Consider the following 24,926-nt stretch of genomic DNA (forward strand, 5'->3'; position numbering starts at 1 on the left):
GAATTCATTTGTGGAGTCAAAAAAACCAAATTCCATCTTGAAATGTTGCGGAGCAGAATTAATCTGAATAAAAAGGTTATAATATGGTCACTGGTCTCTTCCAGTTCATCCCAGATGGCTATGCGTCTCACTTGTCCCAGCTGGAGTACAACCAGAGGTCACTTCCTGCCAAGTCCGCCAGCACCCGCATGGTCCTCCGCAAGGGCAGCTTTGGGTTGGGCGCCACCGGAGGAGACTTCCTCCGTAAACGCAATCACATCTTTCGCACCATTTCCTCTCAGCAACCCGGAGGAGGAGCAGGGCCGGTCTCTCCCAACCAACTGGGGAGGACTGAGCGCACGCAGAGCCAGTGCGAGGTGGATCGGGAGCGAGGAGTCGGGCCAGCAACCCAGAGGAGTATGAGCATCGCTGCGGGGTGCTGGGGACGCACCGGGAGCACCAAGGAGGGCAGTGGAGGGCTACTCGGCCCTAAATAAGGCCCAAAATCGAGCTGTGGTTTCGAAGAACCTCGGGCTGAGCCACAGTGATCTCTGGACTGGACCATGATAAAAGGGTGGGAAAAGTTTGTATTTTAGAGATTAAAGGGGCAGGTGAAGCTCATAGCATGAGGATAACTAGCAAGCAGGGAGCAGTCCAGAAGGAGTGCACTGATGCCGAGTGGGATCCAGCAAGCTTAAGACAATTCTGTAGCATGACTCTTTTACAATAATACTTTTATAGGATACATCACTATTAAAAAATGACCAGAAGGGATTAAAGGAAATATTGTAAGCCTTAATCTTGTGTAATGGGACAAATCCCCATGTTCTCCTCCTTCCATAATATAATATACTTTCCAAGCATTCGCAGTCATGAGCTCAGGACAAACCACAGAGCCAGATTCATCTTCAAACAGGAAAGCACAGGTTTGGAGTGACTGACAGCCGTTCAGATTGACTTTCACTTCTGTTTCCCTTCCAGCTGAGCGACAAACACCCGGCAAACGCTGGCAATAACACAGGAGAGAGAAACGAAAGAAACGACAGATATGGGAGGGAATTTATTCAGATTACGGAAAAGACAAACACTTTCTCACCTCCATTCGGTCATATGAAGCAATGCAGATAGTTCTGTGTCTACATCTAAATATTGTATAGCTTAAAATTAAATTTATCAGAAATGCAACTGCTTCCAGTTTTAGTCTTAGAGAGACTTTTGTTCACATAATGCTAGCTGGACATGTGTTTTCATCCCACTGTTTGTGAGACACTAGTATTTTCCCTTTCAGAGTGGCCTCTGGGCCACCTAAGGCCTTAATATCCAACAGATGGTCCAGAAAGCAGGACAGCAGGGCATGCAGGATTAACAACTCAAACTCTGTACAATCCACCGCAACAATCCCTTTATATATTCATTTGCTTGCAATACCTCTGACCCACCTGTTGGTGGTGTGCCGTTTCCCACATGTGCTGCTGCTGGGAGGCACGCCTATGCTGTTGCCCAGCTTTTTTTTTTTTTTCTTGACAGGAGACCCAGACAGGATGGGCTTGGTGTTTCCATTTCAGACTGGACCCAGTGTTCCCACATAGCTTTCACTTAGAGAGACCTCTGTCAGTCTTTCAGTATTTTTATCAGACTGGGCCGAATGTGATTCAGCGTGAATGTTAAAGACTAGTGTTTGGTGGTGAATGTGGAGGTGAGAATCACCAGTGCCCACATGAAAGCAGACATCATTGCTTCTTGTCAACTGTACTGTATATCTGAAAACTAAGGGAACGTAGAAGAAGAAAAAGCCAACTCACGTCTCCAATATGAACATGTGCACAAAATAGTAATAATAGATTTTGTGCTGAGGATAAAACATTTTCAAGTCTGTCTTAAGAAACAAAAAGGAAATACTTTTGATTGCTGTGATCGTTGTTCGTGTTCACACCGCTGGTTAAAACGTATGTGATGCTATTCTAAAATAGCACTCGGTTAAAAGAGTGATATGGTCATGAAGAGTTATAGTGACGCAATCACTTTGGAAAATTAATATGATCAAGACAACATTTTGGATGAGTCCCAGCTGTGATGCAGCATTTAGACCGACATACTAATGGTGCAAGAAATGACTGAGAGCTCTATTTATAGTTGAGAAATCATTTCTGAATTTAATTATTCATGCCTAATTTTACTTTGATATGTTAGTTTGTTGTAGGCTTTCACTGTGAGGCTACGGAAAATAAATTATTTGCTAATATTAAATCATATTTACACATTTAGATCCTCAGATCTTCTGCTGTTAATATTTGTTGTTGTTTTTTGGTGCATCCCGAGGCTCTATCCTCGGCCCAGTTTTATCTCCATTATAAAGGGTTCTGCTGGGCTTTGTGTTTTAAAAATCTAACCAATCTTATTATTGCTATACTTTCAAAACACACCTTTACTTTTAGGCTACAGATGAAACTAGTTCAAATCTCTGTACACATGCCATAAACTCTGGGTGCTGTTTCCCTCTAATGTTTAATTTTTGAAAAGTTTTTTACTTCCTGAGAGCATCCCTTGAAGACTGGCTACCTTTCACAAAACAGATGATATCAGAATGTCAGGAATGGTCAACTTCATAATCTCATTACTTACGATGTTGAGAATTAGTGGATCCCAGTCACCTGAGTGGAACAATCCTACCCACCTCCTGCCACTAAATTTGAGTGATTTTTGTTCGGATAGAAAAAAATGTGTGGAACATGGAGCAAGAAATCTGAAATCTGTAGCTACAGGGGCTGAAATAGTGTGTGAGATTTATTGATTGTGAAATCTGTATTTTAAACTAACATTATATGAGATGCATATCAGTTATTGGCCAATGATACAGTAAGCAAACACTGTCAACACTGAGAGTCAACAGCACACTGTTAAAGCCGTTTTATTCTCCTCACAGAAGCAGCCTAGACGTGTCAGTGGTCTACTGCTGCCCCCTACTGTTCAGTAATGATAACTGCTTCAGTTCAGTACACTATTCATTTTGCCCTTTTATAGAGCCCCCCCACAAAAAACAAAAAAACAAAAAAACAAAAACGTTTTCCGGGTGTTACCAGGTTTATTGACATATTTACTACAAGGGACGCTCTTCTTTTTCCTTAGTGATGCAAAAGTGAACAAGAGGAACAATTACAGCAATTACAGAGAAAAAGTGTGATGCTTGAATTGATTCATTTTTTTAAGGCAGCCTTGCTAAATTATGATCCTATCCTTTAAAGTCATGAAGGCTTTTGTAACAAGCTGTTGTACATCTGGTTCTTTTTACTGTGCTCTTTTATACCCGGCTTCCACACTACACAAGACTCTATTCCAGTTGTGTGACTGACAATGTCTTCATCCCACCACTTAAGCCAAAATCATCCTAAATACTGTAGGTAATCAACTATGGAACCTCATTGTTATTTTTTGCACTAGTTTAAAGTGGAAGTATAGTGTAATCTCATTCTAAGACCTCCGTAGTGCATGACACTTTTTAAAAAAAACATTTATTTCAGGGTATATTTCATGTGCAGGTATGCACGTCTCCGCTACTTGTCAGGATTTGAAAAAAGAAATAAGTAAATGTGCCAAACGGACAGTTCAAGAGAAATATTTTGACAAAGGGGGACTCCGCTTCAGTTTCCAAACTTGATTGTTGGATACAATGTGAGGCCCTTTTAACATATTGGCTTTTCTACATTTGCAGATTGGCAGCAGAGTGTGCAGACAACTGCTGCTAGATGAGTCTGAAGCTGAAGAAAGTTGTGCAAATGTGATGAAGTTCAGGCACATTTTGCAGGTGGAGAAAGATGTGCAATATAAGTGTGAGACACAATGAATTTAAAAACAAGACTGTTTAGATTTGACTTTTTTTAAATGTTATTTCCGATGCACTTGCCCATCACGTCTCCCTGGGGTAGCACATCACAGTTTGAATTAGACTACAATAATTGCTAATATGGAGAGGAATTTATTGAGTGTATTGCCTCCTGGTTTGACTGGATTCAGATTGCTTCACCTTTTTAACTGACTACTGCTTGAGAACTATAAGAGGTTTTAACAGAACACTGATAAGAGGTCAAGTTGTACCTGAGAAAAATAAGCTATTTTGCAAAACATTGTGCACTTCCTGTTTTAGTGAGTTTGGAAGGTTTTGGATGCAATTATATTCTGCCCTGCAAAGGCAAAGTGCAGCAACTGTAATCTTTGAAAAAATTCACTTTTTAGCCCCAAATCAAAAGTGCTGCATCTTCTCTTAGGAGAGTTGTTGTTCTACTGCCATGTTTTTCAGAGATATTGGGGGGTTTTAATCATTTTTTTTTAATGCTACACTTGGCAAATGAAAAGACTTACTGTCCCATTTCTGGCCATCCGGCTGTTGAGTTGAATGTCCGCCCGTTTGGATGTGTCGGTGTACATACTGTAAAGATGTATATGTAGGACTTTTATGTTTGAGATTTATTTATTTACCTAAAACTCATGACGTTACTCTGGAAATTTCAGGTGAAATACATTGAAATATGTAGCATTGCGTTTTTGTCAGTCAGGCTACGGACCAACACAGGAAGGCTTTTACCAGTGACTAAGTCACTAGAATTCCATGACAAACAAGCTGCTAGCAATTCTGAAATCACACACTGTCCACTGACAGTCATGTTTTACACCTCATGAAATCTGCTGAGCATTTTATAGGACTAACTCAACCTATTTTTCAAAGCAGTGTATTTAAAAAGAAAACCTTTGAATTACAACTAGAGATGAGTTCTTCAGTCATTGTATGCATGACAACAAAGCAGCTCTCTCTTAACCAAACTATTGGGTGTCATCCAGTCAGATTTGAACGACTTCATGTTTTACAGTAATGAAACCACGTATTGTCCACCCTGTCCTCATGTTTGATGACACTAATTTTCAAATTTGGAGATCTTCAGCTCAGTTTTAAAATACACTGTTCAGTATTATTATTATCTCATGACTCCTTATAATGAAGATTTTTTCTGGCGCAACATTTTAAAGTGAATAATGTTACCCTCAACGCATCCATGCTAATTTTTACACTATTAGTGTATCAACACATATTACCTTAACCCTTCCAATCCACAATTTTTAACAATGAATACTTGATATAGTACAGAACATAAGCTATAATATGTCTCTTCATTATTTAAAAAAAATCCATAAACATTAATAAACACGTTTTTTGGGTGGTGTATGCAATTCAACCTGGGTGACGAGGGGTGGAGTGGAAGGGGGTTATGATTCTTTTACCATTCTCAGATGTCATCCTACATAATTATGGTTTGGTAATTCATACTGTTTAGATGTGTTACAGACACTAATATTTTCATTAAGTTTTTATATACTGACTCATGACGTCCTCAGAAAACAGCAGTATTTCTCTGTATTAGCAGCTGTAAACAAATGGCCATAAGTCCTTTTTAATGTGGTTTGAATGGAGAGAGATCCTTTAAGACATTGATAAAAGTGTGTCCTCACTAATATGAGTATCAGACCTGCTTTTTTACATAGCTTACATGTTTTCAGATGGAGAGTACAGTAGGTGCTGGCGTAGGTCATATGTGTTCAGGCAGACTGGGCTGATCTGGGACCCGGTTCTCTCGACCATTGCCATTCTGTGGAATAAATACATTTGGATGATAAGTTGACGTGTATGTGTGAATTGATTTGCCATGATCTCTGCTTGTCGCTGGAATGTCGCTGTTAAACATATTTTTTCCTAATAGCTTTTCTCTGATTTATATGCTTTTGTTTAATACCCACAAAACTAAGATGGCGTTCAGTGGTACGGAACCACACCCACCTCAGAATTAAGTGTAAATCAGTTTAGCAATTTTTACATAATGTTAAAGAATAGAAGCTAATTCCCGGATGTGTCTCTTTATCTGCGTTTTATTGTCCAGGTATCAATCAGGCGTCGTCATCCACAGTTAAGTCTTGGAAAGGTTAGTGTTAGGACTGCGGTTCAGGTTAGAGTTAGAGATCCATATTCACCAGTCATAAATTTTAACTCTCTATTTTCAGACCCAGCATAAGACCTTGATCAAGATCAGACCTCACGGTGCATTAGAACTTACTGTTTTCCATCCATTTTCTATGTTTAGAATTTAGAAGCAAGAAAACTTATAACTGAACCAACAGTAAAGAATTTTAAATATTCTGGAAAAACAGATTGTTCTTTTGGTCTTTGCTGACTAAAACATGCAAACTTTCAGACGGACTCCAGCCAAACCATCAACCCCTCAGCGGAGCTAACAGATTACAGCGTTAGCATCAATAAAGGAACTCTTCGCCAGACTGACAGATCAATAATTTATTGAACAGCAGATACATGAAGATCGCTGCAGTGTCCCGTCGCTCTGAGCAGCTGATCAGGTTCCTCTCTCATTATGTTCATGAGTCCATGACTCTGATATATCATTGAACTATGGCATAAACTATCATCATGATGAAAAGTGTTAAAGGTAAAACTTTATTGGCTTCCAAAATGAACATCATACTCAAAGATGGCTACAATTAAAAGATCAGCGTTACCTGTACAGGTGAAACAATGAGTGATTCCTTTCCTGAAAGTATAATTTATAAATCGTGGACAGCCATCACCTCGCTGTTCAATTATCATCCAGTTTTTCAGATGTAGTATTAAAGTTCCCACATTATGCTTTTTTAAATTCATGTCATTCAGCTGCCAGATGTCCAACTACACTGCACTTGACATGTCTCGCCCCAAACTGGTCAGCGGTCCTCAATATCTTTGATTGAATATTGATCAAACCACTTCCGGTCCAGATGCTTCGTTTAAACGTGCTGGCCTCGAAGCTCCCTCTGTCAAAACCTGCTACCCCCAGCTATATTTACACGCGCCACATGAACTCCTGATTTTTAAACTTTCAGTAACTTTGTTCCTATGCATTTCCCTCTTATTTTTCACACTTGTTTTTCCTAACTGTTAATTTCTCTGCACTAAGTGTGGAGCTACTTTCTAAATCAGCTGAACGTGACTCTTGGCCCATTGTGAAAACACGAGATGGCTGATCCAACTGAGACGGCCGGACAACATCACGGAAGATTTTTGGAGGAAAATATCAGTGTTGCAAATGGGACAGAAATCAGTGGAGACGACAACAGATTCTTTTTAGCTCTTCATTCTTAAATTCTCTGCATTTTGACATTCGCTTTGGTTTTTTGCAGGAGCAGTACAACTATAATGAAAAACAATTCCCCCCCTCGGGTCAATAAAGTATGTATCAATTTAGCACTTTACTCATACTCATGAGAAACTGTAAATAAGATAAAAATGTGCTATATGTGCATGTGTGTGTGTGTGCGTATGTGTGTGTGTGAGAATGTTTGCATATCCCCCTCCACCCTTTTTCTCTCAAATGGCTGGGAATGAATGTACCTGACTTCTGCCAACCAATCATACACCGGGGTTTGCAGCTCTTAAAAGCACAAGTATCCAACAGTGAAATAGAAATTAGCAACAGCTTCAGAGAAGAAGCAGGAATGCACCGATCGTCTGGACCGAACGCTCGGATCTGAAGCCGACAGCAGCCTGTGTGGCTCAGCGTCCTTGTTTGGCTCCAGTCCACCCAGAGGTTGGCTCCGATTTGAATGATGCATCAGTCGTCTGGAACGGCTTCATCCATCCACTTCATGTAAGATAGGCTGCCTTACTCCACCGGGAAGCTGAGGACTTCTGGGTTTGCGTAGGGGTGGAAAGACCTGAAAGGATCAAACACAGAAATATAAGATGAGAAAGAAAAGATGTATAAATTGTGATTCATTGACCTGCAGCTGAGCAGGAGCCTCGAATTCTGTTCTCATCTTGGGGTTTTATTCACAGCTCATCCCGACAAGTAGTTATATTTTCAATATAAAGCTAAACATTAAGAAACAGTTTTTCTGAGTAACATGTTTAAGTGCTGGATCGCAGGGGCTGCGAGACCCTGGAGGGACATTTGTCTAGCTCTACAGTCAAGTAAAACAATTAAATAGGCCTTTATTTCAGGACCACAGTAAAACAGTTTGAAACCTAACCTTTACTTTATGTAGTTTTCAATAATCTGAAGCTCCATAAAGAGACGTCTCACCTCACGTAATCTATGACTCTCTGGATCTGGGAGGTCTTTGTTTTCACCAGCTGTAAGAACAGTGACAGCTCGTCTCACCGTTCGACAGGAACACGTGAATTCTCAAAAGGAATGACTCACCATCAGAATTTCACTTGCATCCTGGATTTCACCTTTCCAGTAGTACCTGAAGTTAAAAAAAAGAGATGATAGAAGTGTATTGTGCTCCTTGTGTGCATGAATTAACGCCTGATGAAAAGTGCCAACAAGTTTGTAAAGCAGAGCCTTTAAATCTGGTGTGGAGCTGGTTTAGTCTTGTCTTTCCTGAACAAACACAGAAATCAAAGCCTTGTGCGAGTATTTATTACGTCCAAAGTGGTTCAGACTGATAACGCCAAACTGTCCCTGGAAGGCTTTTACGCTGTCAAGTACAAAACTATCTCTTTTGCTTCAGATGTGATATTTTTTTGCCCCACAAATAATAAAAACGCAGCATGTAAAAATATGGAATTTAAAAATAATGGCTTAATACCAAAAAGCCTGGATATAACTGAAACACACCTCCACTCACGCCCACCACCGTCACCACCGTCAGCTCGTAAGTTAATCCAACCACATCCTCTATTTTTAGGCTAAACCTCTATTTATTTAACAGGTTTAACTGTTCTTTTTGTTATCCACTATGGACAGTGCATGCATGGAAAGAGAAAGAAAAACAACTGCAGAATGAAAATGTGTCGCCCTGCATCATCGTGCTCCTCCAGGAGGTCACGAGTTTGCTTTCTGTCGCTGCTCGGCTGATTTCGTTGTTTCTTAGCAGCTCCGGTAGGTCGCCTTCATACCTCCAGCGTCTGTGAAAGAGGTCATTTACATATCTGGCACCCCGAACTTTGGTTTCTTTCCGCCTTGAAAATGGGACTCATTTACATGCAGCTACAATGCCAACGAAGGAGAAGAGAGCGGCAACTCAACGCTCCACCAGTTGTTGACAAGACTGTGTGTCGTCTCTGGAGATGGAGAAGTCACACATTCCTGATGACTCTAACGTCTTTAAATGTAAAATACGCAGAAGGAAGGGGATTTCCTTCACATGCAGGTTGAAGGAGTTATTTCATGTAGTATTTTGGGGAAGTAAACTTATTTGCTTTTTTGTTGAGAGTTTAATGACGGGATCTATGCTACTGTCATAAAGTAAACCTCTTTACAGGCAGTGAAAAAACACCCGGTGCTGCTTAGCTCAGCTTGTTTTAGCACAAACACTGGAAGCAGAAGGAAACTTCCACTCTGTCAAAACTAAATGTCGATGGATCTTTTCACTACAGACACGATTTTATTTGGTTTGTCAACAGATTTAACAAACAATCTCCAATGTGTTACTTAGAGAATTCAGAGGTGTTGCTAAGACGATTTCATTTGTTTTACACTCAGCTGCATCATCCTGTTTGTGGTCCCTGTGGTAAACTAAGCTAACAGGGTGTAGCTTTGATGAACAAACATTAAATATTACAAATTCTTGTTTCCAAACTTCACTTATACAGTACTTGATTTTAGACATTAGTCGTCTTTACTACAGTTGTCAGAAAAATTGTTAAATTTGGTTTGATGCAAATTAACCAAAGCACCAAGTTTGATCCTACTCTCTTCCTGTATTTACAGCTCATATTTTTACATGTTTTGCAAAACCCTGATAAAACATTCATTGAGGATGACAACAGTGTGATGGAAACTTTGAGATGTGAACTGTGGCTGCAGCCTGGCCCCATCCACCACCGTACCTGCCGATGTCCTTGGCCGCCTGTTCGGCGGGACTGTTGAGCAGGAGGATGGAGTGGTGGCCTGGAACAAAGCTCCCCGTCCAGGCAGAATGCAGCCGGACCCCGATGGACCACAACCCGGGATACAGGGACACACACAGGACCAAGATCTGCAACAAGTCACAGGAACATCTGAGATTTTACAAGAACGTTTGAGGGCTGATGTTTGAATCTGTCACAAATTATTGAGACGTTTGGCTGTTTCATGATATTTCATGTTTGGATGAGGCGAAGTTATAACTCAATTTAATTATCTGCCTCCCTCTGAGAGGATTGTTTGGATTGGATTCAGTATTTATCCTCTTATTATTTGGCTCTGTCTACAGCAGATAAATGAATAAGGCCTTGGCTTGGACGCAGTGACCAATTTATAATGTGCCCTACTTCTCTGCACAGCATCACCCACATCCACACGGAGGGAGAGCCGACAAAAACAGGCTTATGTCGGGGGAAAATACAATTAATTACAATTAAGCATCTCCCGCATGGAACTCCTTTTGTGGTGGATTATTTTAAGACTTTTCTGAAAGTTTGCAAATGATAAATTAAAAAGAACTCCATAAAAATTAATAAAAGTCCATAAAATAATCGCAGCAACTCTTACCAAACACACAGTGATCAGAACGGACCGGAACACGGAGGAGAACCCGGCCTCTTGGTGGCACCGCCGGAGCAGACACTCCATCCCGGTCGGAGCCACGAACGTCATCCCCCAGTCCGGCTGGCGCGGCCGGTGACGGGACGACCCCAGCGGGGGTCCGGTCACACGTTCCCCGGGGGGAAATAGAGCCCCGTCATTTTTTTACAACCGCGTTTAAACAGCTTTTTTCTGGAGAGCAGTATTCTGAAGGTCGCTCCCTTTCTAGAAGAAGTGAGTTGTGTTGACAGGTACGACAGGTCGGACGGTCAAACACAGCGGCGAGTCTTCGCGCCACTCAATTGGCTGTCTCATACTTCCTGACACGACAACGACCAATAAGACGGCCGGTTGACTTCAGCCGTCCCGCCCCCTGCTGCCTAGGTCATAATCGGTTTTGTCGTCCTCACCGTGAATTAAAAATCTGTAAAGCCACGAAATCAAAGGTGAGTACTTTTTGTCGTTCAGACGTAATCACAATGATTATTTTTAACTTTTAGCGGAACTTTTTTCTTCAATTTAAATTCCTATAATGTTGATCACGTGTGCATGTGGAGGCAAATTACTATATTACATCAAGTTGTGTATTTTTAGGTCTGTATTGCGGGCTGCTTTATCTGTCTACTTGTACATGAAGCTGTAGTAATTGTGCACATATTTGACTGGTGGGTTTCTTTACAAATGTAGAATTTCTGAGTTACAACAAACAAGGTATATAAAAAAAAACAATATGTAGTTATCCACATAAAAAATAAATAAAAAATAGCACCAAATATATTATAAAAGGGTGCTGCACAGTCCTGTGTATAATTTGTACAGGATATTATTTATCTGCAAGAAGAAGGGTTCTGGGTTCGAGTCCACATGGACTTTCAAGTTTCCTCCAGTCTCTCCTGTAACTCTGCAAAGGCTAAGAGGTTATTTCTTTAAATTCTGCAAGCATCACTTGTAAACACACAAACTTGAACTGATAAGACATGAAGCGTCTGCTCTGAGAAACACATGTTTATACTATTAAAGATAAGTAAATTGATTTTCTAGGCTCCCTATGTGTGTTTGGTGTGCATAAGTTTCTATGCAACACCGTTTCTCTCAAATCCAATGCTCATTTGGACTTTCTGGTGTCTGAGTGACCTCAGAAAGTTTGAGGGATAACTTTCTGAATAATCCTTTCTTTGTAAATTACTTTTTTGCAAACAAGCAAAAAAAGAGTCAATACAGGTCACGTTCTTATTTCATGATGCTGTTTGTCAAACCTGTGATTGATATACATAATCCAATGTTGGCATGAATTGCATTTATCATCTTTTACACAAAGCAAAAGTGGAGTTTATGAGGATTCTGTTTGTGGAACAGGTTAAATCCATATATATAATCCACGTATCTTTTATTTGTCATCATAGGAGTAAATATTATGAAATAAACAGCCTCAATACAGCAGCCAGAGACAGAAATGAAAACCTTGAAGTTAATGCTCGGATATCAGAAGTTTTTGTTTAAATTAATAATACTGCTGCTTCACTTGTATTCAATAATCAAACCCATACGAAAAGGAGGGGGCCATATAAAGGGCGCTGTATCATCCAGTCTCTGCCTTCGAGGACGAATGCCGCACACATCACCGGCCCACACGGCGCCTCGAGCATCTCGTCTTGTCAGGTAATCCAAATAGAAAAAGCCAAGGACCCTGCAAGGCTGCATGTGAATGCAAATATACAGAAAAACAGGCATCTTACAGAAATATGAATAATTCAGAGATGGATTGTTGAGGTAAAAACAAACAAAAGCGTTATGTTGCACTTGCCTGTCATGAGAATTAAACTGTAAAAACAGTGGATGCAGAAAAACAGATTTAAATAATAATATGTTAGTGTTCAGCTTTATCTGTCAGATCAATGATCATAAATTGGAATATCTGGGGTGTAGTCAGCTCATTAACAGCTTTGGGCTTTCAAAAGGTGTTTTTACGCCAGATGTCCACATGGAGGCGTTGTGGAACCACCAGTGTTTCCAGTCCGAGCTTCCACTGAGGAAATGAAACGTAGTGTTCATTTTGCATGTTTAAAACTCTTGACAGAAACAAAATGTAAATCCTGACAAACCAAGTTGCATGACTCATCCCAACCCTTTTTTCTTGACCTCTTCCCTCCCAGCCTTGTGTTCTTTGTTTTGCCTGCCCTTGCTACTCCCCTCTTCCTCCTCCTCTTCCTCCTCTTCTCCTACGGATGCAGCACAAATCAGAGACCGAACAGCAGGGGGCACCACATGCGTCACCACGTTAGAATGAAACCAGTTCATTTCCAAAGCTCACACTGGATTCATTCGAGAGCCCATCAGAGAGCTCCAATAGAGCCACTTAAGCCACTGCTCTCTAACATGAAAGGAGGCAACAAAAATAGAGATAGCGAGAAGGGCGAAGGGCTGCAGGGGAGCCGTTTGATCTGCTTGTACTGGGGCTCCACTGAGAGGGAGTCACTTCCCCTAAAGAGTGCTGTAGAAGTCAAAAATGAAAAACAGGAGCATTTTTATCTCTCTTTATGCTTTTTGTACATAATGAGGCCACGAGATCTATGGAGCACAAAGGAGAAAGTGAGAGATGATAAAAGGGTACAAAGGCAATCGGTAATAGTTGTCTTGTTTAATTTGCCGTTAAACTCCAACTACAACTCTGTGGGTTCAATGAAGCTGCTCTGTCATGGAAGAAAATCTAGCTGAGGAATGAGAGAGGTGAATGGAGATCATGAAACAAAAAAATGGAGGTGTGTGGACATGAAAAAGGAGAAGCTGCTGAGAGCCTCTGTCCCTCCCTGTATGGCAGCACCGTTAATGGACCGAATGGAACGTAGAGAATATAGGGAAAGAAACTCTGTATGCCGGAGACACAGAGGTCAGAGAAGTCCTAATGAAGGGACTTTCCAGGCAGTGATTATTTCTAAAGAAAGAGACCAGTCCTCCCAAAGAGGTTAATTAAAAAAGTCACGGGGGCAGAGCAGGGAAGTGTCTCCATCACCATCCTGAACCCTGGTGACCCTTCCATCCTCCAGGACAGACAAAGCCATCTATCTACCGATTCTTGGGTTGTCGGCTCAAACGGGAGTCGGCGAAATCCCAGAGAGACCGAAAACATAGAAGTTTATGTAGTGTTGCCACAACTCTGACAAAACACACCACAAGACATCTCCCGTTGAAGTCCCCCGGGTAATGAAACCTCTACCCTCTCAAGGATCAGACAAATGCCAAATCTTGTCATCTTCCCCCTGTTCTCTTCCTCAATCTTCTTCTTTCCATCTTTTCTCACCCTCTCTGTCACAACAGCCGGAGCAGACAAGGCCATTTATTAGAATGCCGGACAGGCTGACATGTTTACTTCTTCCGTGTTCGTCTGAAGATTTGATTTTTTATGTTTGTCCAGCAGCACAAGCTCTACCGATCATATTCAAAGCCGTGGTGGGAAGGCGTACTGTATAATCCACTCACCATGAATGGGAGCAATATCTTCCTCGAACGCAGCAGGACAGAATCAGACATCATCAGTGTAAAAAATCCCCTCAGCAATCCCTGATGAGAGGAGAGATTTGTTGTCTCAATCTTGCTAGTTGTGTGAGGCGAGGAGGATGACAATGGTGTCCAAAATGGAGCAACAGGGGCCGGCGGATGGAGGGTAGGAAGGATAAGATGAGAGTCACCTAGAGAAAAATGGAGCGTTTTGGTTGATTAGTTTTGAGAGAGGACAAAGAGCCTGGAGCTGTCTTACAGGAAAAAGTTAAACATTTTCAAAAATCTGTTTCGTGAAATTCACCCGCAGCAGCAGGAGACTTAAATCATGTCACGCTTGATTGGTTGAGAGGGAAAGAAACCGATCCAGAGCGCTGGGCCACCTCCATCTCAGAAAAACCTGTGCTTCCTCATTACACTTTCCCAGTTGTGCCGTCTGAGGCATAACCATTCCTGTGCTGACGCAGGTAGAATGAGCTCATTTCCTCTCCATTCACAGGCTGAGTGCACCAAAATTCAGAGAAGGGAGAAGCATAATAAGTTCAGATTCCAAGTTAGAGTGCCTGCAGGCGAGAAAGTGGAGGATGAACGACGAAGACTTGATGGAAGAAGGGAGTGAGTACGCCTGTATGTTTGAAAAAGAGTTACACCTTAAAAAACGAGTCTCGCCGCTACTGACTGCACAGCTTCTTCCTCCTCGCAAATGTATTTATTTTAAATATTCTACTGTTGCTAAATTTTAAGTAAACCTAATTATCCAAACATGCACAAAGTGATGCAAACCGATCCAAACTGTAGTGCCTTAGTTGCATGGCGTTGACCCCAGGATGTTCATGATAAATGGTTAAAATGGTTAACAAAAATGATCGGAAGCCATAAAAACATCTACAGGTTCTTTTCTGCTGGAATTCTCTCCACAAAGGAAGGCAAGGTCATGGGGGATGTGTTCTGCATTCGCGACCAGGCTTGGAGCGGAGTGCAGGGTCAGGATTTGGAACCTTTGACGTTGAACTGTCAAGCTGTAATGTCATTGAAAGTCAGGAAAAGGAAAGGGTGACCAGAGCGATGATCAGTGGAAATGAGGTGTTCTCCTACTCTGAGAACCAGGAATGTCACTCCAATTTTCTTCAGACTCACCCATGAAACAGCAACACCAAAAATCAAGTCATATTTTCTGTCTGCTTCCTCACCTGCTCAGACATCCTGCATATTCCCACCGTTCGACCTGACCTTCGCCGAGCTGCTGAACATCTGTTCCACTTTCATTTGCTCCCCTATGGATCATCACATATGTTTTTTTTTTTTTTTAAACCTACATACCTCCTGGAGTCCTGCTTCATGCCCTGATCCCCCACCAGACTGGTTTGCCCTACATCCCCCACATGCCTGTTCTCAACCTTGAGGAAACTTTACCTTTTTAGTTTAACTGCCTGGGGTACAATGGATAAACATACCTGTGCATGCAATATAGACTAAATTGTTCCCATTCATGAAAGGATATCATGATCATCATCAGTAAATAATCTCTTATCCATTTAATTGTGACCACAGGATAACACAGACTCACTTGTTTGCTGGCACATGTGAGGATTTAATGGCGGAAATGCTATAAATAGCTGTGACAGCTGCTCAGGTGCTGTAGGAGAGACCCTCATTGATTTGACACAATCTGTAAAATTTTGCTGCATTTTTCCTCCGTTTCCTGTTGAAACGTCTGACGAGGGACGGTGTGGGTTCAGGTATGGATCAGCACTCCAGAGAGTGGAGGTGTGGCTCGTTCATGCGCATTAATTAGTTTTGTAAAAGAAAAACATTGATTTTGTAAATCAAATAAAAAAAATCATATTTTAAAAATTCTTTTATTTAATTTTTTTTTTTAGGGCATGTTAATATAATAGACTTCACACCTTCATCACATTTACAACATCAACAACAACATCTGAAAAAAAGGGCTGACGGGTAGAAGCCAATAGGCTTGTGAAATTCCCGTCCTCCAGAATCAACAAATATCTCTCTCATTACAAGATGTAATCAACAAATTCAGACATTAAATGTTTTCAACCAGTTCATCCAATGAATTTTGACAGACCTTCATTCTCTTATCCACCTCCAGATGTTAGCCTTTTAACCTATTTCTGTCCTTGTGTGAATTATTTGTGTTAAAGGAATACATGACAGCTCCCCAAAACGGAAGCGATATTGCCTGTGGCCACTGGCTGCAATACAGACCATAAACTGCGCTTCCAAGTCCGATCACTAATGTGTTGACTCCGGCTCCTGCTGACATTGCCAGCACAAGATAGCAGCATCCATATTCGGGATATTTTTAATTCAGTCCTGCTCAGTGGGAAGAACCGGAGATGTGTTCCTGTTCTTTCTATGTTTTCATAGTTTCAGTCATGAATCTACAGTATTATGCATCCAGTCCTGGTCTCAGTTGTTATTTTGGGTAAAAACCTGTTTTTCCCAAGGCCTTACACTTCATCTTCCCTGCAGCAGCCCGATAATTGTTTTCCACCTGTGCCTTGTTCGTCTAGGCTTATTATTCAGACCTTCACCAGCCAGCCAGCTGATAACCTCCAACTGCTGCGAGCAATTAACAAGAGTTCACCAGCTGAAGTGTCCGGGAGGAGGATCCCTTTAGAGCTGGAGCATGAGGAGGACGGACGGGGGAGGTAAAGGAGAACGAGGTGGCCATTTATGGTCATTCAAAGGGAAATCAATGCTAATGAATGGGTTGGTTCATGCAATGTACCGATAAGGAAATCACCATCTTAAGAAAATGCTTCTGCATGAGTGTGTGACCGGAAACAGATAAGGGTGTGCAGTGTCGAGGTCGTACAATGCAATCTACAAGCTACAGTGAACACAGGCGTCCCAACCCATTAGCAAGTCATCTAACCTAAAGACCTGGTCAATACTTTGACCGTTGCATCGATAGAGCGACGGCGACTGATTTGCTGAGCTTCAGATGATGCGGCCAATACAGATGAAGCATCACATGGATTCTAATCAAAACTGGCTTTGCAAAAATATCAACTACCTTAATTGATGAATGCCCTGCAGGAAGAGAGAGTGTGTACTGTAACCAGGGCAGAGCTAAAATTAAACCAGCAAAACAAATATGAAGCCAAAACTGTAAAAGGTTCTCTCCTTTTTTGTTAGAAGTGCGAATGCTGCTAATAACCAAAGTCAGTCACCGTGAGGTCCAGCAAAAAGCATCGGCTTAAAAGGTTCAAAAAGAGGAAAACAGGATTCACAAAAAGGTTTTTTTTGGGGTTTTGGTTTGCTAGGAATGTATATATATATATGTATATATGTATGTATATATATATATATATATGTATATATACACACACACACACACACATATACACACACACATACACGTATGTATATATTATATATGTGCAACACTCGCATCTCCAGTTGAAAGTGCATCACAATTAAATTATATACAATTTCACAAAGATTCAAGCCTGATTATGTCAGGTGCATGATGATGATGAGGAAGGTTGTTCTCTGAAAGTGCTAATTAAATTGGGAAGGTGCATAAAAATGGTACAAATTAACATTGTGTCCCTGGTGGCATCAAGTATTCAGCAGGTTGCATGAGTAAACATATTTGCTCTGACTATTTACCCGGGTGCGTCGGTTGGCTTCCTTGGTTTCCTGGGTACTACAGCAAGTATGGTTGGGAGGGTGGAAGTTTACAGCAGATAACAGTAGCAGCAGTAGCGGTGGAGATCAAACGATTTTATTTCTGTTGTAACTGCGAGAGGGGGGCTCCTTCGGTGCCTCTTCTGGGACTGCTGCTCCAGATTCTGATATTCATTTTCCCTTTGTTTTTTCTCTTGGCCCTTTGAAATATTTAGTGTGAATCCCTGACTAACTTACACACAATAAGTGTGTGCGTGTGTGTGTGTGTGTGTGTGTGTGTGTGTGTGTGTGTGTATTTCCAATCACCACGCTCCCTCCAGACATCAATCACCAACTGTGCTCTCAACATCTGGATTTGGACAGTCCTACCCTCAGGACAGAGAACACTTCAGAGATCTCTCAATTTTAGTGTGGAGCTCATCCCGAGGGATTCCTTGCTCCAGCTCAAGCCATGCATTTTATTTTACCGAAGGAGGCTCCGTTGAAGAATCTCTCTCAACAACTACCCTCTTCCATCTCCATCTATCGCTATCCTCATACTGGTACAACTCTAACCTTCTCCCAAAGGCTTGGACTGGCTTTCCTGCGGTCTTCTCTTTTGTTCGCTTCTAAAACTAGGTGACAGGAAGAAAAAAATACCAATCTTAGCTGTGTTAAAGCTGAGAAATTTACAAAGGACTTCAAGCATAAATGAGTTACAGCCAAAAAGGCATGTCTTTTAAGCTCAAGCATGCCCTCTATACCTTTCCTCGAGCTAATGGTCCCTGCTGTATCTCTACAGTCTTCATTGTGACCGTAAGCCACTGAAGGAGCACTACCTTTAAGGATATCCTCGCAATCTGTGCTACCTTGTTAGTTCACATCTGCCATATGTGGCCTGTTGTATTAGGTATTCCAATACATGTCTCGTTATCCATATAGATGAGAAGGAGAGTCGACCAGCAGATGGCTGGGGAAAGAGGGAGTCACAAGCCCAGAATCGTTCTCCAGGAAGGAATGGATTGCATTCATGGCCTCCTCACACTCAGATACTCACAGACAAAGCTCTCTCCGCCAGGAAATGTGTCACAGCTCTCAAATCCTGCCCAATTCCCCACGACGCATCGGCAACGAGCCAGACAGTCGACCGGGTGTAAAAGTTGCGCGAGAATTGCCAGCGGAGATTTGATCTCTAACCCTCTCCAAGAGTTTCCTGGTTTGTCTGTGTTATCTGCAGGGCTGATAGAGTGCAAATAGTGTGGTCATTTCACAGATATTCATCTTGAAAAACAATGGCTTGCACAGGTGAACACCCTCTCTGCTGTAGAACTGATGTACATTTCATTAACTATTCACAAACATATAGACTTTTCCATCTCTGGAGAAATTCCACATTAATTCCGGAGTAATTATCCTCTAATGGAAAGGAATTGCCTACATAATTGGTGGAATATGTGTAAATTTGACACAACCCAGTTCAAACGTGACTATATCTAATAGGACTAAGCTGTTACATTAAATGCAGTTGCTAATTTGCATTGATGGACTTCCATAATTTCTTTGAACAAAGATTTTTTGTTGGTTTCGTCCTCACGCAAAGAGCTGCCTGTCAGTTTTCTGAAGACTGATGGTCATGAATTGTTTATTAATCCTGTATAGGACATCAGGTAAGATATGCTCTTAGCTGGAAAATAGCTCCATTAGTGTAACTGCAGGGAGAGAGAAGAACCTCTAAAAGGTTTTCCTATTGCCTCAGTTCAGTTATATCACGGAGAGAGAGAGAGAGAAAACATAACAGACGGAAACGAGACAGCAGTAAGCTACATGTGAAACCAGGGTTCGGTAAGAGTTGTTGTTTCTCTACCGTCGTCCACATGACCTCTGTTCCCTATTTGTGTGGTGGCCCGGTGGCCCGCCTCTCCTATTTGACACAATAAAGACAGATGAGATGCGCTGAGATGAGCTCTCTGTGGTCTGTTGTTTCACATCCGTCTCTTGGTTTCTTACACCTGTCAAATACTTCCTTGAAACACATTTGAAATATGACCATTTCTGGACATTGTTGTTCAAAAAAGTACTCCTGAGCATGCTGGGATGTGAGGTGAAAATAGACGAGGACATCGGCAAGGCCAGCAAGAAGGACTATGCTGCTCTTAGATGCAAAATCTGTGTCTGTCATTATATTGTGTCCATCCATCCTGATGTCGTCTCTCTTGGAATGCAACTCTAATGTAGTGTATCGTCTATATGAAATACATGAAGGCATTAACTAGCTCGAATGTAAAAATGTGTCAGCAGTGTATGATATGTAAAGAAAAAAAAGAAGGGGGGATGCTTTTGTTTTTTACATCCCGCAAAGCGATGATGTATTGTAATTGTCAATGTTCGTGTGTCGGTCCGTCCATCCGTCTGTCCACCAAATATCTTCACAACCGTTGCAGATAGGAAGATGAAACAAAAAGCACATTACTCGGGCTGCAAAGAGGATGAAAAGGAGATGGTGAACTTGACCTTGAGAAAACTAGGTCAAATTTCAACTTTTGTACTCATCGCGGAGTTCTGGAAGGCTGTCACATGATACCGTACGCGCATTCTATTGGCTGACAGCAGCCCGAAGTGCGCTACATTCTGTGAGTCTCGGCCTTCCGTGAGACACAAAAGTTCTTTAAACAGTCAATTAGAGTGTGGGAAAAAGTAATACAGATAGAAAGTGGTTTAATATCATTATGGGGAGGGTTCATAAACGTTTAAATTACCATAAATAATAAGATAAATAGTTTGTCGCTCTATCGTGGAACTCGTTCCTGGAACACATTAAACGCAAGGAACAACGGCGTACTGTATACCTCTTTAGGTACACATCTCTGAAACCTGATGAGATATAATCACAAAACAAAAAGCAACATTTTCAGCAAGTCAGAGGAACCAATGCTGAGCGGGTTCGCTTTCTGCCCGGAAGCATTAATAGTTTTTAGAGTGCTGAACTCTGAGTATTTTGCTGTTTGATGTTAATTATTGGTCAAGTTAACTGATAAATTGAATGGAAAGCAGATATAAAGTGTAGTGTTGGACCTTTGATGTCTAGGAGGTGCATCAGTGCGTCATTCACATAAGTGAGCTGTTACGATTGTTTGTTGTAAGATTGTTACGCATGGGAATCATTTTGAAAATCTTGCAAAGTGAAATCTCTGTTTTCAGTAAAAATATAATTGATTTAATGGGAATATCTGAAGAGAGGTGGAAGTAGGGGTCAAGTGGCGATTCAGTAACCTAACCTTTATCCAGGAGGGTTTGCATGTAATCCACACGTCATGTGACATGTTCACATGTTCAAACAAAGTTTTACTCATCACCCCTCTGATTGTGAGAACTGTAGCTTTAGTATCTGATGACACAGCATCAGATTGCATCCGCCTGTGTCCTTGTATGAAATGGCTGATTAGGAGAAATGTATGCAGAAGAAAGTCCATGCGTTTGATTAACCGTATTCAACTTGGATCTCATTTCATGTGCTATTAATGCCTCTGATAATAAACGCCTAATGTGGGCTGCATAATGAATGAATGCATTGGTTTGAGAAATGTAGTGAGGATATTCCTCACACTCAAAGGAAATAGCTGGACGCCAAGTATATCACTTGATTCATGTGTTTGGCCTACTCCAAACCCATCGGGACTGACTTCAGAGGACCATTAGTTTTGTTGTCATTGCTAACTGTATCACACAGGAGACTTTGCAACATCGAGAGAATATTGCCTTTCCAATTTCACTCTTTTAGATATATGGACTCCTGATATACACCGAGTACATTGATTTTCACTCAAACCTTAAAATAATCCAAAAAACCTCACCAGTAAGAACAAATTGCAAAAGGAGTGCATTGACGGTGTTTCATTCCACTCCACACCGGATCTTTTGCGTCTGTCCATCAGTGGCCCATTCCACCCACTCAGTCTCATCACTTGTCAAAACATTTTGCTGACCGTCGCGGTCCAGGTAATAACCATTGTGTAGGGATGTGGTTAATAATACCAAGCGGACCTGAAAATTCCTGCCAAACGCTCCTCTCGAAATCAATGTCTTAATAATGAAGGCCTATTACTGCTGCTGGTACATTTTGTGTAGAGCTGCACCAATCAACTGACCTCGTGTCAAACACATCAGTGATTCTTTACAGCATCTGAATGGATCTGACCGCTCACTACTGTTTACAGAACTCCGACAGAGATGATGCGACAATCTGATATCCAGCCTTATTTTCTATGATCCCATGACTGGAAACAGAAGACAAACATAAAAATAAACCATAGCAGCCTGTTTTAAAGTTGGCAAGGCCTGAAGTTAAAGAAGAAAAAGTACACAATCTTAATTTTGCAAAAAATTCTTGTAGACTTCAACTTCCTTGTCACGCAAAGAAGCATCTTTGCAGGTTCTTGAACAAAAAAATCTTTGTAGCAAATATCATGACATAAAGCTGGAATAAAATCGCTATCCGAGTGAGAATTAGCAATGGCAGTACTCCCTGACTGGCCCATAATAAGGTTTTTATGTGCTGTGGTATAAAAAGAAATGTAGTGATCTGTGAAAAAGTGAAAAAAAAGGAAGAAAAATTACAAAGCGCCTCCGACGGCCCGTCTCGTTATTATTAGCTTTAGATGAAAAACACAACCGCTACCCAAGAGGCAGCGCCATGCGGCAAGCAGGCGTTTTCTGACATTTGAAAGGGGGTGGTGGAGCGAGAACGGGAGAGCCGCAAAAGTAACAAAGCTACTAAAGTACTCTGTGAATTGAAATAAATTGTGAAATTATAACTGGGACAACATTTCCTCACCACATGAGTGAGCTGCACATGACCAAATGAGCACAGCCTTTCCTGGAGATTGAGGGTTCAGGATACTGATTCTGTTTGATGCTTTGCTTTAATATATGAGACACTAGCTGTATGTAAAATATAGAGGAAATTCCACCTTTGTAAATATACATTGTACACAATATTTCCTTGAGTTTCATGAAGTTTCAAAAGGCATTTAAAAGTTAACAGTTGAAAAGTCTGCTGCCCTAAAAAACTGCACGGTACAAAGAGATGATGGAGGCTTGTGATATCTCGCCCGAAGACATGCTTTACCGAGGTCTGTGGAGAAAGAGGTTGCATCAGTCTCAGTTCTACCTAGAATGGTGAAGACATAGAGCACAGGTGAGGAAGAGCAGCCAGCAGGGTAAAAGGCAAGGAAGTAACTGTCACACTTTTACAAACTCGCCTCAGATGTTTCAAAGCGGAGACAAACAAGTTAACTTCAGCAGCCGATCAAACTATGGTTGCTATTGAAGAGAGGTCAGCTTACTGCGGTTAGCAGAACTGCCAATTGGTTTCTACCATTTCTGCGACAAATGCAGATCGTGGAAATAATGATTTGTATTCAGGAAACACATCAATCCATGCACTTTTCTATTTAATGCATATTCGGGATGTGTTTGGTTAAAAAAAAAGCACATACTCCACAGTATTGGATGCTCTGATCTCAAATAGGTTGTTTTGCTGATCTCTGTACAGCATGACGCCGCCGCTGGCATGCTAAGCAGATTTAACATTTCATCAGATTATCAGTGCTGGTTTACTTCACCTCTACAAGACTTAGAAATCATCAGCTCATCAACACATCAGTCGGTTATATCATGTGTAAAAGCACCTTCAGAAGCGTAATGCTAAATGTCACATGTCAGTCATTTAAAGCCAGAGAACAACAGACAAGAACCATGTGTGGTGTCGATGAGGAATTCATGTGACAACTGAGAGCAGGTGTGATTGGCCGAAGGAGAAATTTGACAGGTTGTGATTGGGTGAAAAAAGGGAAATGAGCTAAAAAATAGCGGTGAACTTTCGACATAGAGGAAATCCACTAACCCTGGCTGAACCTCATTTGTTTGAAAGATTAAAAAGATTTGTTCATTGGGGAGAACACGTATGGATCTGCTATGGTTCTGAACTGTGCATAATTAAACGGGTCACCGGTTTGGCCTCTTTTCAAGTTGCTGCAGGCGCTTTTTTCTGTATTAATGTCACATACTCCTCTCCTCTTACTTCAGCCATGTTTTGGTCCACCTGTATTAAAAAATACGAAAATGCAACAAATATCTCAATATACACTCAGATAAATTGTGAGTGTTTCACTGGTAAATTCACATTTGAAAAGTCTCTGAATGTAGATTCTTCCACGGTGAGAGCCCTTGTCAAGGTTACTAATGACGTACCTTTAGAAAATGTTTCCTGAAGTCCCGACTGTGACGCTGTGCGAACAGAGTTGTGCTTAAATGAGCTCTGCCAGAGATTTACACCATGTCTCATTCAGTGGGAGAAAATCATGAAACATGCAAAAAAAAAAAGCATCTTTTTTGTGCCATGGCAGCTAGATTGGATGGAGCTTCCCAGAAGACTGATGAGGAAGCAAATGGAGGAAGAGGAATGCATGACAAAGCACAGAGAGACGAATGAAAAAAAAAAAACATCCGAGAGGACAAGCATCATCCATCTGACCACATATTGTGAGTCAGCTGGTGCTACAGAACGATCAATAGTCCAAAATGCCACAGGGGTGCCTGAATTATCTGTGACATCAGTTGGGACCTGTGCAAATCCAGGTGAAAACATTCTGCAGTTCATCATGCGAAAATGCTGCTGAATTTAATTCTATTTTGATATTGACTGTCAGACATAATGATCAGACATAATGACTGCAGTATGGTATATCAATACACATCTATGCTCACGCACTCTGCAGCATCTGAGCATTTCCCACCCATATGGGAAAATCACGTAGCTGGCTCCTCCTCTCAGTGACTTTGATGGGATGACATCTCTTCATGAGAATGAATCACCAGCATCACAGCGCATCCAAAGCTCATGTCTCTTCATTTGCATGGCTGTCTACCATGACCATGGCAACAGACGCCGGGAGCCAATAAAGCGTTACCTCCACATCTCTTCGAGTAGACATGTGATGAAGCGACAAAAGATGAACGTCACACAGCGTCGTGCGGTGTGTACATATGGCAAATGAGAGAAGAGGAGAGACTGGAAATACGAGAAAAGGCTTCAGTCTAACAGTGGCACAAAACGCGGAGGCGTGAATTCAGCGTGCACACATGTAGCAGGGTTCATTCAGGCGTAACAAAACAAGAAGATGCAAATTTTGTTTGCAGCATGCTTTAGGTTTCTTTAAATTAAAGGTAGACTGTATCCAGTGCAAATTAGATTATATGGTACAGTTCCAA

The 24,926-nt window shown here is 41.4% G+C and overlaps 2 protein-coding genes and 1 long non-coding RNA gene across 6 annotated transcripts in view; 1 reads left to right on the plus strand and 2 right to left on the minus strand.

Moving 5' to 3' along the window:
* Nucleotides 1-5,631, plus strand: part of LOC137608808 (membrane-associated phosphatidylinositol transfer protein 2-like) — a 38,635-nt gene extending 33,004 nt beyond the window's left edge. For both annotated transcript variants that reach the window (XM_068335388.1, XM_068335389.1), the window contains exon 27: nucleotides 105-5,631. In XM_068335388.1, the coding sequence (XP_068191489.1) occupies nucleotides 105-476 (372 nt within the window). In that variant the 3' untranslated portion in view covers nucleotides 477-5,631. The remainder of the gene's footprint in view (nucleotides 1-104) is intronic.
* An 812-nt stretch (nucleotides 5,632-6,443) lies between these two features.
* LOC137608641 (protein CutA homolog) lies at nucleotides 6,444-11,178 on the minus strand. 3 transcript variants are annotated; one of them, XM_068335150.1, is made up of 5 exons: nucleotides 10,491-11,173; nucleotides 9,848-9,996; nucleotides 8,214-8,259; nucleotides 8,094-8,143; nucleotides 6,444-7,725 (listed from the first exon to the last, which is right to left on the minus strand). In XM_068335150.1, exons 1-5 carry the CDS (start codon nucleotides 10,593-10,595, stop codon nucleotides 7,674-7,676), a joined length of 402 nt encoding a protein of 133 aa, XP_068191251.1. In that variant the 5' UTR covers nucleotides 10,596-11,173; the 3' UTR covers nucleotides 6,444-7,673. The 3 variants fall into 3 exon arrangements, with proteins under 3 accessions (XP_068191251.1, XP_068191252.1, XP_068191250.1); XM_068335151.1 differs by lacking the exon at nucleotides 8,094-8,143 and having other exon boundaries at nucleotides 10,491-11,171; XM_068335149.1 differs by lacking the exons at nucleotides 6,444-7,725; nucleotides 8,094-8,143; nucleotides 8,214-8,259 and adding an exon at nucleotides 8,266-8,923 and having other exon boundaries at nucleotides 10,491-11,178.
* Nucleotides 11,179-11,519: 341 nt separating this feature from the next.
* On the minus strand, nucleotides 11,520-18,845 carry LOC137607996 (uncharacterized). Its single transcript, XR_011038140.1, has 3 exons — nucleotides 18,715-18,845; nucleotides 14,001-14,209; nucleotides 11,520-12,218 (listed from the first exon to the last, which is right to left on the minus strand). It is a non-coding gene; the product is annotated as an uncharacterized lncRNA (long non-coding RNA).
* Between the last annotated feature and the right edge of the window lie 6,081 nt (nucleotides 18,846-24,926).

This window comes from Antennarius striatus, chromosome 15, assembly GCF_040054535.1.
Source record: "Antennarius striatus isolate MH-2024 chromosome 15, ASM4005453v1, whole genome shotgun sequence".
NCBI lineage: Eukaryota > Metazoa > Chordata > Actinopteri > Lophiiformes > Antennariidae > Antennarius > Antennarius striatus.